The sequence below is a fragment of the Perognathus longimembris genome, chromosome 7, assembly GCF_023159225.1.
Source record: "Perognathus longimembris pacificus isolate PPM17 chromosome 7, ASM2315922v1, whole genome shotgun sequence".
NCBI lineage: Eukaryota > Metazoa > Chordata > Mammalia > Rodentia > Heteromyidae > Perognathus > Perognathus longimembris.
This window is the reverse complement of record NC_063167.1, coordinates 16,416,622-16,431,190: the sequence shown is the minus strand read 5'-3', so window position 1 is coordinate 16,431,190 and position 14,569 is coordinate 16,416,622. Positions and strand designations below refer to the sequence as shown.

Genomic DNA, 14,569 nt, shown 5'->3' with positions numbered 1-14,569 from the left:
CCCAGGCAGAGTTCAAGCCCCATGACCAACAACAACAAAAAAATCTTCAAAAACAATGTCCAGTTTAGGGCTGGGAATATAGCCTAGTGGCAAGAGTGCTTGCCTTGTATACATGAAGCCCAGGGTTCGATTCCCCAGCACCACATATATAGACAATGACCAGAAGTGGCGCTGTGGCTCAAGTGGTAGAGTGCTAGCCTTGAGCAAGAAGAAGCCAGGGACAGTGCTCAGGCCCTGAGTCCAAGCGCCAGAACTGGCACCAAAAAAAAAACAACAACAAAAAAAACCAATGTCCCGTTTAGAGAAGATGGTCCCATTTTCCCACTGCCACCACACTGTTCAGGCCTGCGCCATTTTGTATGAACTATCACCAGCCTCTCAGCTAGAGCCTTTGATGAAGCAGACTTGAATTGAAAGTCACATGTGGGTCAGTTTGTCTGCTCTGTTGGTCAGCTAGACCAATACTTGAGAGTTAGAATAAGATATAGCTCCACTTACAGTGAAAACAGTTACTACTCTGTAACTTGCCCTAGCCAGACCAGAAGGGTTTCTGTAGTGGCTCATGTTTCTTCTATTCCTACAGAGAGAAAGACAGACAGACAGAGTCAGACAGAGACAGACAGACACAGAAACAGAAACAGAGAGAGAAAGACAAAGAGGACAAGCAGAGATAACAGACACTGATTGTAAAGGACAAAACCAATGCCCCCAAGGGTACGCAGTCCCAGTGTGTCTTAACTTTTGAACCCTGAGTTAACTGGGCTTCCAGCTTGTCCCCTGGGATTCCAGGTCATGTCCAAGGCAGGAAGTTGCAGTGTAGGAGCAGTCCCAGGAGCCAGTAAGTCAGGAAGTAGCCTAAGATGTATCGTGTAACTGCAGAACAGGTTTTCCAGTTGTATAAGAGTACCATGATAGAATTTCTGGGGAGCTTTTGTCCTGGTGGGAAGTCTTCTGAACAGGGTGTTGTAGATACTGATTCTAAGGATCTCAGTAGTGGCTCTTGATCCTGAAGCAGGTGAGCTGCAAACCAGTACACAACAGGAGTGGAGGAGCCCAAAAACCTGGTGAGAACCTAGAAATCATAAGAAGGGGAAAACCCACATAGTTATTAGAATGTCAAGTTGCACCAGCCTATGAGCCTCTTTGTTGCTGGTTGGTCTACGGCCCCATGACTAGAAGTAGGTTGTGCCAGAAAAACAATTCAGCAGAGCAGAGGATCTGCCTTTTAAAGATGTGTATGGCAATAGCCAGGCAACCTGTGTTATAAGCAAGCATAGTCTCAGGCTAATTAGCATACTAGGCCAATACTAAAAACTCTTGGGTCTGATTTTAGCTCAGAGCCAGTGAACTGTAACCCAGAGCTTAGGAATCTAAGGAAGCTTCTTTATGGCACAAAGATGACTCAGAAGAGGAAAAGGAACAGCAGACCTGCTAGTTCAACCTTTCTCCTACTAGGGAAGTTAACAGCTAAGTCACTAAGCCTCAAACAGCCAACCTCACCCACTTTGGAAGCTGTGCTTGGCTGACACTGCATAGAATGCCACTTTCTATTTCCCAGGTGCCTCTCATGAACACAGCTTTGAGAACTTCACAACCCACCAATGTATGCCTACAACAGGAAGATGCTAAGCCTGGAGTCAAAAAACTTCCTTGGCAGGGTTAGAAGGTATGTTCCAATTGGTAGAGCACCAGCCAATGAGCAAAAGCATCAGGTTTGAGTCCCTACCTCAGACAAAAGGGGGGGGGAACTAGGATGCAATGCCCAAGATTAAAAACAACAGGCTGGGATGTAGCTTAGTGGTGGAGTGCTTGCCTAGCATGCATGGAGCCCTGGGTTTGATTCCTCAGGGTCTCCAGATGTCCTCAGTGCTTGTTCCTACACTTCAGTCAAAACAGATCGTGTCTCTGCGTGTGCCCCCTGCCTTCCTAGAATGTGCCTTCCTTCTCTGCTTTTTATAAAGTTCATTTTTTTTGAGGCGTGGTAGTACTGGGGTTTGTACTCAGCCGTGCCTCAAGCCCTTTTTGATCATTTTGGGGAGAGTGCGCTGGTACCAACTCTTGAACTCCTAATTGTCCTAGGCCTTTTTTTTGTTTTTGCCAGTCCTGGGCACTGTCCCTGAGCAAATTTTGCTCAAGGCTAGCACTCTACCACTTGATCCACAGCACCATGTCTGGCTTTTTCTGTTTATGTGGTACTAAGGAATGGAACCCAGGGCTTTATGCATACTAGGCGAGCACTCTACCACTAAGCCACATTTCCAACCCCAGTTTGGCTATTTTTTGTGCTAGTCCTGAAACCTGTGTGCTACAGCCTAGTGTTCTACCACTTAAGCCACAGCTCCATTTCTGGCTTTTGGGGTAGTTAATTGGAGGTAAGAGTCTCATGGACATTCCTGGCCAGACTGGCCAGACTAAGCCTCCTGCTTAGTTAGATTTACAGACATGAGCCTCTAGCATCCAACGTCTTTTTTTTTTTTTTTAAATTAACCTCAAACCAGCTAGCCTTCTATCCTGCTGTATTATAGTTGTATCTGTTCAATGTATATCTCCCCACTTATACCACAAAGCTCACCAAGGCAATGGTTTTGTTATTTGTGCTTCATCCTCAGAATTCTGACCCAGGATTTGGAACAAAGAAAAAGTTCAAAGAGTTGAATGATCAAATTAAGTACAGGTCACTCAAACAGGAGATGTGAGCCGAGAGTCCCCCCTGCCCCTGGGGTTTTTCCGGTATCCTCATCCTTACCCGGGTGGGAGCCCACCTCACCTGAACATGCATGCACAGTCCTCCAAAGAGCAGCAGCGTGGCAGCATGGACCAGGTACACAAACACCTGCGGACTGAGGAAGCCAGGATGGGGTTTATCGTCCCTGTTCCTTTGCAGCCCAAGTGTAAGGCAGAGCCAAGGATGGGTGGTCACGTACATCCAGATTGCCAAGGCCACCAATATAGCCATAGGTGCAGCCAGTAAAAAATTAGGCACCTGTTTGAGCTCATAGTATCTCAGAAAGCCAACATTCCAGTAGACATCCTGGATGTAGCTGTATATGAGAGGAAAGCCCCAAGCACACCACGGTGGCGGATTTCCCTCTGGGATCCGGTAACCCTTGTCCACAGCTAGCTGCACCAAGGGCTCAGGAATGGAGTGAGAAGAGCCTGGTATACAGAACTGGGTGTAGGCATAATACTGAAAGATGGCAAAGGGAAGGCTAAGTGTGAGCACTGACAGGCACAGAGAGGCTGTCAGCTTACAGAACTGTCTCACGGGGCTCAGCACCATGAAAGAAGAAAAAAAGTCTCGACACTGAGAATGCAGAAGGAAGCCGACACTGACCAGCCCATTGGAGCGTACCCCAGTAGCAAGAGCAAAAAGGAACCCGCTAGTCCAGCCTCGGCCCCTTTCCAGTTGCCCCATGGCACTGAAGGTCAGGAGGGCAAACAAAGCTTCTGAATAGCCGGCTGCCAGAAAAACATTGGCGGGGCTCAGGCTGAAGAGCAGTGCTGCATAAAAAGCTTGGCGGGGACAGTGCAAAACCAGACAGCCCAGGTCGTGAAGTGTGACTGCAGCCAGCACCGAGAACAAGGAGTTGAGCAATGCTACTGTAATCAGCAGGCAACTCCGCTGGCTCAGTAGGCCCCTCAAGGGTCTCAACAGTTCAGATCCCACCAGAAGGGCCAAAGGGAAGCCAGGGAAGAAGGCAAAGTTGTGCTCATAGAGGTAGCCATGCTCAGCAATGAACAGGAAGTGTTCTGCATCCCATCGAGAGAGGCCACCCAGAAGCCCTTCCACAAGCTGGTCCACAGAACCGGAGGGTGCCAGGCGGGGAGGAGAAAAGGCCTCTGCTTGGTGATCCGGGATGATGACATTGAAGAGGGCCTGTGGAGGAAAGGAAAAGCAGGGTTTCGGTTGAGTAACTGAAAGAAAAGAATTGCCAAGTAATAAAAGAAGACCAGATGTGTTGGGGTAGTATCTGAAGCTCACTTTTGGACTAGTTTTTAAGTCTGAAATGGGCACTCTAGTGTCAGATGAGGGACAGTGAAATGGATACAATCAGTGGATTACAAATCCAGGTTTGGGACACATGAGTCTGCAAGGGAGAAGAGAGGCCTGGCTGGAGACAGATCTGGAGATGGACGGACCAGTACGAGATCTGAAGGTGTGGGAATGAAGAGATTGTTGAAGGGGGAGTGCAGGCAGAGGAAAGAGACCTCACGCTGGAGCCCTGGATACTCAACCTTTAGAGGCTGAAAAGGAGGTGAGGATCTAGAGTGACCATAAAGAAGTGGGAAACCCATGAGAGCAGAGTGTCTTAGAACCAGATGAAGAATGAGTGAACAATTCTGTTAAATGGAGGTTTAAATAGGAGCCAAGTGAGATGGGACTGAAAACTAACCATAGGATTCAATGTGAAGGTCACTCGTGATTTAGACTAGACTTGTTTCATTGTAGTGGAGGGGATTAATCTCTCACACTGGGTTCAATAGAGAATGGGAAAAGGAAAATTGAAGCCAGTGCACACCAATGATATATTCAATGCTGGGAGTCAAACCGAGGGCTGTAGCACCTTAGGTGCTTGTTCTACGACTGAGCTATATTCCAAATCCTCAAACACTGATTTTGAATTTTACTACAAAGAGAAGCAGAGAAATGGGGTACAATGTCTATGATAATGTGGAATAAGAAGAATTTTTCTTTTTTTTTTTTCCTAGGTGTGAGGCTTAACACAGGGCCTGGGAGCTGTCCCTGAGCTTCTCTGCACAGGACTAGTGCTCTACCACTTTGAGCCATAGCTCCACTTCCTTTTTGCTGGTGGTTAACTGGAGGTAAGAGTCGTATGGACTTTCCTGCCCAGGCTGGCTTTGAACTGTGATCCTTAGATCACAGTCTCCTGGTTAGTTAGGATTACATGTATGAGCCACCAGCACCTGGCAAGAATTTTTCTTTTCTTTGTGCCAGTAGTGGGATTTGAACTGAGGGCTGTATGTTCTTGCTTGTTTTTTTGTTGTTGTTGTTGGTTGTTGTTTATGACTGGTGCTATATCACTTTGAGCCATACTTCAAGTTCAGTTTTTTTGCTGGTTCACGGGAGATGTCTTGCAGACTTTTCTGCCCTAACAGGCTTCAAACTGCGATTCTCAGATCTCATCTTCCTGAGTAGATAGGCATGAGCCACCAGTGCTTGTTGACAGAATTTATTTAAGGTGGGCAATAAATGTTTGTATGCTACTTGGAATAATCTAGTGAAAAGGAAAACAATGAGAAGGTAGGAGAAAGGAAAGAATAGTGGGGCAGGAAATAGAAGATGAAATCTGCTAGAGAGGCAGAGAGCTTACATTCAGTAATGAAATCACATAGGTGAGAGTATATGTAGACTGATGGATGTAGTAGGGGCCACCTGAAAAACTAAGATTATAGGTATGAATCACCAAAGCTGGCCTTTGGATTTAAATATCTCTCTCTTTCTTTCGTGCCAGTCCTGTAGCTTGAACTCAGAGCCTGGGAGCTATCTTTGAGCTTCTTTTGTTCAAGGCTAGCGCTCTACCATTTGAGCCCCATCTCTACTTCCAGCCTAGTTTTATTTATTTTGGTGACAGGCCTCAAGCACACTAAGCACACACATGACTGTTAAGCTATATTTTTAGCCCCCAATTTAACTTTTTTAAAGTTAAATCAGGTGATTCTGATGTGACAAAAATTTTGAGAGAATAGGAGAGTGCACAGGCCAGGGAAATACACCAAGATTTCTAGGCAGCACTAGTGACTCACAGCAGTTAGTAGAGTTGGTCATTTTTCTCTGGTTAGCTGCAGGCATGGATGAGGCAGAAGGCAGCATTTAACCAATGTTGGGCTTTTGTCTAGGGAATAAAACAGGGAGAGGGGAGCAAGAGAGTTGTGAATGCATGGGAATGATTGCCATGATGGATGATGGAATCTTAGCTGGGTACAAAAGGTTGTTGAAGCCATAAGACAGATGAGCAATCATGAAACTAGCAGGATTAACGGATTACAAGTCCTGAGCAGAGGGAAATGCTGATGGAATCCTAGCTACCCAGGAGGCTGAGATCTAAAGAGTGTGGTTTGAAGCCAGACTGGGCAGGAAAGTCTGTCAGATGCTAATCTCCAGTTAACCACAAAAAGCTAGAAGTAGAGCTGTGGCTCAAAAGGAAGAGCACTAGCCTTCTGCAAAAAAAAAGCTCAGGGACAGCACCCAAGTCCAGAGTTCAAGACTCATCACTGGTGCCAAAAAAAAAAATCCTGAGTAGGTGAAGAATTGTTAGAGCTGGGGTAATGCAGGTGTCCTGCAAAGACAGGAAGTAGTGAGCAGAGGATAGAATACTTAAAATGCTGATTATCGGGCAGGAGTTAAGAGGTACCAGGTATTACTATGAGAGTGATGAGGCAAAGAACATTAGGGAAAGAAGTAGATCAGGCTATAGATAGAACTTCTTTGTTCTTGTTTTAATTTTTGTGTGCTGATTCTGAGGCTTGAACCCAGGGTCTAGGTGCCGTCCCTTAGCTTTATTGCTCAAGGCTAGTGCTCTACTACTTGAGCCACAGCTCCACTTCTGGCATTTTAGTGGTTAATTGGAGACTTTCCTGCCCAATGCTGGCTTCAAACCAAGATCCTCAGATCTCAGCCTCCTTAGTAGATAGGATTATAGCCCAGCTGTGTATTAATACTGCAACTACAAAGACATCAATACAAGCAGTGCTGGAAGAGCATACCAGAGAAACTTCAAGGAATAACTGTCATTGATGGAGATGACACAAACAACGAAGGGTGATGTGGAATAAAACCTGATGACATGAGCTCTAAGGCTGGGAGTAGTGGGGAAGGAGAGATAATGAGATAGTATTTATTGATTCATGTTAAAAGTCTTAGTACCCCATTAGATTGCCAGCCACTTAAGAAAAACATGGGGGCTGGGAATGTGGCTTAGTGGTAGAGTGTTTACCTAGCATGCATGAAGGCTTGGGTTGGATTCCTCAGTACCACATACACAGAAAAAGCCAGAAGTGGTGCTGTGGCTCAAGTGGTAGAGTCTAGCCTTGAGCGAAAGAAGCTCAGGGACAGTGCCTATGCGCCGAGTTCAAGCCATAGGAATAGAAAAAAAAAAGAAAGAAAGAAAGAAAGAAAGAAAGGAAGGAAGGAAGGAAGGAAGGAAGGAAGGAAGGAAGGAAGGAAGAAAGGAAGGAAAGAAGGAAGAAAGAAAGAAAAAGAAAAGCATGCCCTACCTAGAACAATTCTTGGACTACTTAGAACACTTCTGGTGGATGAAGTCAGAAACTTGAGGACATACACTATTTCCAAAATCACCCACTGAATTAAAACCCAGCTCTCCTGGCTCCCTACCCCAGATGATGTTTGCAGCAGTGCTCCTTTGGTTCCACCATTAACTCCACTGGTGGTTCAGAGCCATGGCTTGTCAATCTCTATGTTCTGGCAACATGCACATAGGCACTTTTTTTTTTTTTTTGGTGGTCCTGGGGCTTGAACTCATACTTCTCGTGAGGCAGGTACTCTACCGTTTGAGCTAATGTGAGCTACATCCTTAGCTTCTTTTTGCTTTTGAACTGGCCTTGGACCACAATATTCCTATGTATGCCCTTTTAGGTAGCTAGGATCACAGGTGTGCACCACCATGTCTAACTGATTTGTTGAGAGGGAGTCTTTTTAACTTGTTGCCAGCACTGGCTTCAAACTGTGATCCGCTTGGTGTTCACTTCCTGAATAGCTAGGATTACAGATGTGCGTACCAGGCCAGCATGGCCCCATATTAAAAGTTCTCCTTTTGGTTAGTTTCCTTATCAGGCCATTTCCAACAGTAAAAACGAATGAGGCAGGAATGACCATCATAGATAACAATGCACGCCTCCAAGTTGAAGACACCTTAACACTGCAATCCACCACAGCCTGCCAGGCCTTGAATGGTGGGGGAAGAGAGAGGAAAGGTGGCTTCAACCTCGGAGAATATGATAAAAAGGCACGTGAAATTTTGTTTAATATAAATCTCTAGATGTTGAAATACACTCTACAACACTCACTCATGAACAAAAGCATTATGTCTTCTGCTAGGCACTGAATAATGTGTGTTTATGTGTGTGTATCAAGTTTGATTAAAATATGTATCAAGCTGGGTGCTGGTGGCTCATGCTTGTAATCCTAGCTACTCAGGAGGCTGAGATCTGAGGATTGTGGTTCAAAGTCAGCCTGGGGGCTGAGAATGTGGCTTAGTTAGTGGTACAGTGCTTGCCTAGCATGCATGAAGCCTTGAATTCAATTTCTCAGTACCATAAACACAGAAGAGCCTGAATTGGTACTATGCCTCAAGTGGTAGAGTGCTAGCCTTAAGCAAATGTATGTAGCTCAGGCATAGTGCCCAGACCTTGAGTTCAAGCTCCAGGACTGGCAAAAAAAACAAAAACAAAGACAAAAAAAAAAAATAGCAGCCCAGGTAAGAAAGTCCATGAGACTCTTTATTTCCAGTTAACCACCACCAGAAAACCGTAAGTGGGCTCAAAGTGGTAGAGCACTAGCCCTGTGCAGAAAAGCTCAGGGACAGCTCACAGGCCCTGTGCTCAAGCCTCACAACTGAAAAAAAAAATTAAAAAGTATCAAGCCTTAGGGGAAATGGAGTTGCAAAGGGCAGTACACTGAGAATGGTGAGTGGAGAAGCAGCAATCAGAGACAGCTAGAAGAAAGGAGAAGCCATTACTGATGAATGAGTGTACCAGAGTCAGGACTTGCACACTCCCTCCCACTCATCTAGCAGTGTTCAGTCTTCTGGCAAGGGTACCCAAGCAGTACTCTGAGCTGTCATCTGTGTGTTGGAAATACCATGAGACAATTCTGACCACTAGCTCAGAAAGTAGGAAACTAAGATCTATCTAATTCTAGCCCTTCTTTAGCTTGTTATGTAGCTTTGGGGAAATCCATTTGACCTTTCTGGCTTCTGCTGCTTCATGTAAAATGAGAAAATAATACTAAGATTCCTGCCCATGATTTAGCTATGAAGCTTATGTCACTAAGGCTTTAACCACATGGAGGGGCACGTCTGACAGGTGGAAAGATGTGAATTAGTCTTCTTGCCTGGCCCACGCAGGTAATAACTGCACGTTCAGAACAAAGGATGAGACACTGACCTGCAGCATCAGAGTCAGGACACGGCAGCGGACCGCAAACCTCACAACTTCTTTCCGGGATGGGTTCAAGGGCCACATCCTCCCACCAACAGGAATTCAAGTGTGTTGCTACCAGGACAGCACTTCCACAGGCCTCTAAGTCCAAAACCCAAGGAAGAACATGTCACACATGGATCAAAAGTAAATTACTGAAAACATTCTTCATAGGAAACTCTACCTCCTCAGCATTACTATGGCAAAGGTAACCACCCCTTACTTCCCAACAGGAACATCTTGACATGTGACACTGTGGGACCCCCTGGGTGTCACTCTGAAGCACTGAATTCTTTTGAACTCAGGGCCTGAGCACTGTCCCTGGCTTCTTTTTGCTCAAGGCTAGCACTCTGCCACTTGAGCCACAGCGCCACTTCTGGCTTTTTCTGTATATGTGGTGCTGGGGAATTGAACCCAGGGCTTCATGTATATGAGGCAAGCACTCTACCACTAAGCCACATTCCCAGCCCAAGCACTGTATTCTTGTAGGACAAATTTCACATAACCACGCATGAAGAAGGAAAGCTAATGGCTCTGAAAACCTTTAACAGCACACTGAGTACTCCTCCTATATAGGAATTGAAGACACTGGTTCAAATCCTGACTTTGTCACAAGTTTCCAGGCTATGTATAAACGGGATCGATCTCTTTTTGCTTATCTTACAAACTTGTCATGATGGGAAAAAGGACTAATGTGTTAAGTATTACAGAAGTCTACACTGTGGTTGCTATTATTTGGTCTGTGCCCTTTCCCTCTTGCCCAGAATAATAAACTAGCTCCCAAACCAGAGTCCCAAAAGTGGGGCACAGAATCATACTAGAAGCCCATAATGACTACACAGGCCAGCTTAGCTCTCTGATGTGTGTTCAGCTGGTCTGTTAAATTAAGTGGAGAAGGAAAAGAAAACCGCCACTCAGCAGGACTTCAGCCAGCTCCCCTTGCTAAAATAAATGTAGGGTGAAGGCAAAGCCTACTACAAGGGATGGAGAAAACTTATTTCTCATCTGTTTGTCTGAGTGGCAGCAAAGTATAAACAATTAAAAGCCATTCTTAGGCAAAAAGAAATGCACTTTAAAGCTTTATAATTTTTTTTTTTTCTTGGTGCCAGTCCTGGGGCTTCAAATCAGGGCCCGGATACTGTCTCTGAGCTTTTTTTTCTTCAGGATTAGCACTCTACTACTTGAGCCACAACTCCACTTCTGGCTTTTCTGTTGATTAATTACAGTTAAGAGTCTCATGGAATTTCCAGCCTGGGATGACTTCAAACTGTGATCCTCAGATCTCAGCCTCCTGAATAGCTAGGATTACCAATGTGAGCAACCAGCACAATTCTTCTTTTTTTTTCTGATCCTGAACTTGAACTCAGGGCCTGGGCGCTGTTCCTAAGCTTTTGTACTCAAAGCTAACACTCTACCACATGAGCCACAGTGCCATTTCCAGTAGTTTCTGGTTAATTGGAGATAAAGAGTCTAGGCTGAGATCTGAGGATCACAGTTCAAAGCCAACCCAGTCAGGAAAGGCTGTGAGAGTCTCATCTCTGATTAACCACCAGAAAACCAGAAGTAGCATTATGGCTCAAGTGGTGGAGTGGGAGCCTCCAACTGAGGAGCTCAAGGACAGTGCCCAGCCTAGAGTTCAAGCCCCACAACTGACCCCCCAAAAAAAAAAATTAGAAAGGAATTAGAAACAGCTCATTGATCTTGAGTGAAGGACTATGCCTAAAAGAAAAAAAGAATTTAGGCTGTGACATTTAAAAACAATTAGGGCTGAGGAATTCTCTTCTCTTACATGATTCATAACTTACCGAGGCCTAAGGTTTCACTTGTTTCTGGAACTCTGACTTTTCACTAGACTGTGTGCTATCTTCTTAAGTACTCAGTGCTTTGCTGTACTCATCGTTATTTCTTTTTTAGGTTGCTTTTAAGGACAGGGACTTTACATAACACCTCGCACATAAGCAGGCACCTTACACGACTCATCTGTGTTCTAAACTACTGGAAATGGTAGGGACAGGAAACAGCATCACCAGCTTGCTGAGTCTAGATATACAATCAGCGCTCCAAGTATCCTTTCCCCCATCACAAAAGCATGATTACAAATCACCAGAAGCCTTAGGGTGGGGGAGTACTCCAGAAAAGGAACAAGGTCGACTAAGTGACAGTACTATTTCCTTGGCACAAGGGGGCGCCCGCTGCTTATTCCATCATTAGAAAGCCAGGAGGAAGGGAGGGGCCCTCAACTCCCACGTGGGTTTGCTCTTGACAATTCAGTTTAAATCCAAGTGTCAGAAAAACTGCAAACAGTGGGACTTTATGAATCTGCCCATTATTGTAAACATCTGACTCGCTAAATCCAGAGAACCCTCAGAAACACGCACACCCAGCTTCACAGTCCTCTGTCCTAGGGTGAATTAATTCACTGTCTTTTTCTTTGCTGGGCTTCCCTTCCCACATGCAGAAAAAAGGGTGGGAACAGAAAGCACGTAACCCACCTCCGTATCTTGAACAGCCTTGCATTCTTCCTCTATCCAGAGTCAAGCTCTGGCTTCAGCGTTCACAGATTTGCGGCCCACACTTAGTTTACGGGGAAACCAAGAAAAAGCAAAAAAAAAAAAAAAAAAAAAAAAAAGAAAGCCAATTTCTCCCTCCAGCTATTTGCCAACCTCTCTTCTCAATAAGCCCCTAGCCAAATCACAGCCTCTCAACTGGTAAGCCGCTCATGGAACCAACTCGTTTCACTCTTATTTTCCCGTGAGATAAACAGGCTCCAGAGATCTCATTAGACACTACAAGGCCAGTATAATTACCATCGCCATTTTATGGATGTGAAAACTGAGGCTCCAAGAGGCCCAGTGACACACCCAAGACTTCTCAAAGAGATAGTCGAGGCTGCTTCTGTAACCTCATCACCAGCCAGGACTATAAACTAGGTCTCTAACGCCTGGCCCAGTACTTCCTCCAATGAGGTAGCACGCTCTTCGGGTAATGCCTAGGGTAACTGGGCCTTGAGGATCGGGGGAAAGCCTGCTGGAACGGAGCTCTAGATCGCCTGGGCCAGACTTGACACCCCCGACCGGATGAAGTCGCTCGGACCTAGGGTCCTCAGGGCCAAGGACCTCGAGGGCCACTCCGAGCCCGGGCGGCTTCCGGCCAACCCTACCGAGCCCCGAAACCCGTGCTGGGCTGTTCGTTCCTAACACAGTCCCTACCGAGGACAGGGCATCACCGACCCTCAACGCGAGGGAGCCACAGCCCACAGGCCGGTCCCGAGGGAGCCGGCGGGGCCCGGACCTGAGACGGGGCCGGAAGCAGGCGAGGGCGGGAGGCCGTAAAGGAAGAGGCGGCGCCGGAGGCCGCTATGGCGGAGGGGCGGGGCTCCGCGCTTCTTCGCAGCCCCCGCCTCATTTCTCTCGACCTCCGTCTCACAGCTTTCCCCTCTACCCACAACGCCAGTGCTCCAGAGTTTGGGGAGGGGGTTGTCTTCCGAGCTCTCCCTTCCCGATCTTCCCTCACAGGGCCCGAACCTCGGCACTTCCATCCGGGACTCGAGAGGTCTGCGCCTGCGCGCTGGCTCCGCCGACGGCAGCCCCGCCCCGCTCCTGCCCGGACTCGGAGCCGCCCCGCCCTCCTGCGCGGCGGCCATGTTGGCTCCGGGCGAGTGGGGGGCGGGGATGACGGCCTGGCACGCCGTTCGCTCCGTGTGGCGCCTTCCCGCCTCGGTGACACCTGAGGAGTTCTTCTCAGCCCGGGTGACACCTGAGGAGCTCGCCTCGCGCACGCCGCCCTCCTCCCGGGCGCCCCCCCCGCGCCTGGGGATCGGTGCTCCGACCCCGGGTCCCTCGCGGGCTGCCCCGCGGGCCCCTCAGTGAAACCGGAGCCCGGCGTTTCCCGTGGCCGGGCCACCTCGGCAGCTCGGCACCGGGCTTGGCACACCACGAGTGTTCTCTGAATAATCGGAGAAAGAAAGTCTCTGTGGGGTTTGTGCGGCGAGCATCCTGCCTGCATCCCGGGTGTGAGGGGAGTGGGGTCCCCGTCCCCCCCCCCCCCGGCTTCTCCCTGCTCCGGGACCGCCCTGGCCGAGAGGAAACCCTAGGGCCGACCCCCCACCCCGCCGCCCGCCGCCCGGACGCCTTTCTCCCCGGGCCCCTCCAGCCGTGTCGGTTGTAGGAAGTGGAGCCGAAAACAAAAAAAAAAAGGAAGTGAAGTTCGCAGCAGCGTCGGTTAGGGAGGAGCGGGGTGGGCGCCCGTAACGGAAACGGTTAGCACCACCTTGCACCCCTCTCAAAGGAAGCAGATAATAAATCGTCCGGGTGGGGGGGACGGGGGCGGGGAGGGCAGTGGTTCTGGTTTCTCAGGATTCCAGGGCCTGCGGTCGCATTTACCTGCCCTCCACCAGCACCCTGGGCCCGGGTTAGCCCTGGCCGCAGCCCCTGGCCCAGGGAGGAGTTTATCTCCCCGCCACAGTCTCTAAAGTGGGTGGAAACAAAGAGAGGGTGGCTATCTCCCCCAAGCAAAGAAAACTAGCCCACTGCAGTTTTGTGGACACGAGGGGCTGGGGTGGGGTGGGGAGACCTGTGCCTTCCGATTGTCCATAACTCAACTCAGGCCCTGAAACCTAAACTGCCTCCGCTTTGGTTGTGTGTAAGGTAGATAAAGCACAAGGCACCTTTAAGTGGATGTGTGGTGAAGTGGAGCGGGGGTGGGGGTGGGGGGGGGCGGCTGCTCCCCCAGGTTTTTCAGCTCCAGAGACTTAGGAGAGATACACAGCAAAGCTCAGGCCACACTGGTGACTGGGACCGAGGCTGTGACTTGAATCTCTAGAAGCATTCCAGGCTCCAAGCAGCTCTGTTTGCAAAGACAAAACAGAAACCAACTGTCCTTGCCCTGTGAATTCACAAGGGGTGTTGGTGGGAGATGGGGAGATAGGGGTTCTCAGAGTTCTTGTCTGTCCACACTGAATCCCCTCAGAAATCTTTGTAAAAAGGCTAAGAGGTAGAACTTTGTCCCGATCTTCAGCTCCACTTTCCTGAAATTTCTCCTTCCTATCCTTCCCTGCTACCCAACCCCCTCCTCTTCTGCTCTGTTTCCTGTTTCATTTTCTGGCTCCAGCTCCAACAGGAAAACCAGGAAGCTGAATCTTGTGTTCTCAAAGCCCTCACACCCTGGCTCTTCAGACTGGAAGGTGGCAGGATGGAATGGGAGGGGTTTCGAGGGCTACAAGGCTGAGTGAGAGGTGAGACAGCTCTCCTACAGTATGCTTTTAGAGTCTGCAGCTAAAATGGTGCCTGCATCAACACAGGGAACTAGAACTGTGGAAAGCAAGGGAGCCAGGCAGGCCTATCCCAGCCATGGCTCCAGAAAGACTACACCTCACAGTTGCTTCTATTAAAAG

At 48.1% G+C, this 14,569-nt stretch overlaps 1 protein-coding gene across 5 annotated transcripts; it reads right to left on the bottom strand.

Moving 5' to 3' along the window:
* Positions 1-356: 356 nt before the first annotated feature.
* Pigv (phosphatidylinositol glycan anchor biosynthesis class V) lies at positions 357-12,782 on the bottom strand. Of its 5 annotated transcripts, none has more exons than XM_048350595.1 (5): positions 12,702-12,782; positions 11,670-11,751; positions 9,145-9,279; positions 2,768-3,877; positions 357-1,072 (listed from the first exon to the last, which is right to left on the bottom strand). In XM_048350595.1, the coding sequence occupies exons 3-5, from the start codon at positions 9,220-9,222 to the stop codon at positions 791-793; spliced, it is 1,470 nt and encodes a 489-aa protein (XP_048206552.1). In that variant the 5' UTR covers positions 9,223-9,279; positions 11,670-11,751; positions 12,702-12,782; the 3' UTR covers positions 357-790. The 5 variants fall into 5 exon arrangements, with proteins under 5 accessions (XP_048206552.1, XP_048206550.1, XP_048206551.1 ...); XM_048350593.1 differs by lacking the exon at positions 12,702-12,782 and adding an exon at positions 12,387-12,695; XM_048350594.1 differs by lacking the exon at positions 12,702-12,782 and adding an exon at positions 12,408-12,695.
* Positions 12,783-14,569: the final 1,787 nt, after the last annotated feature.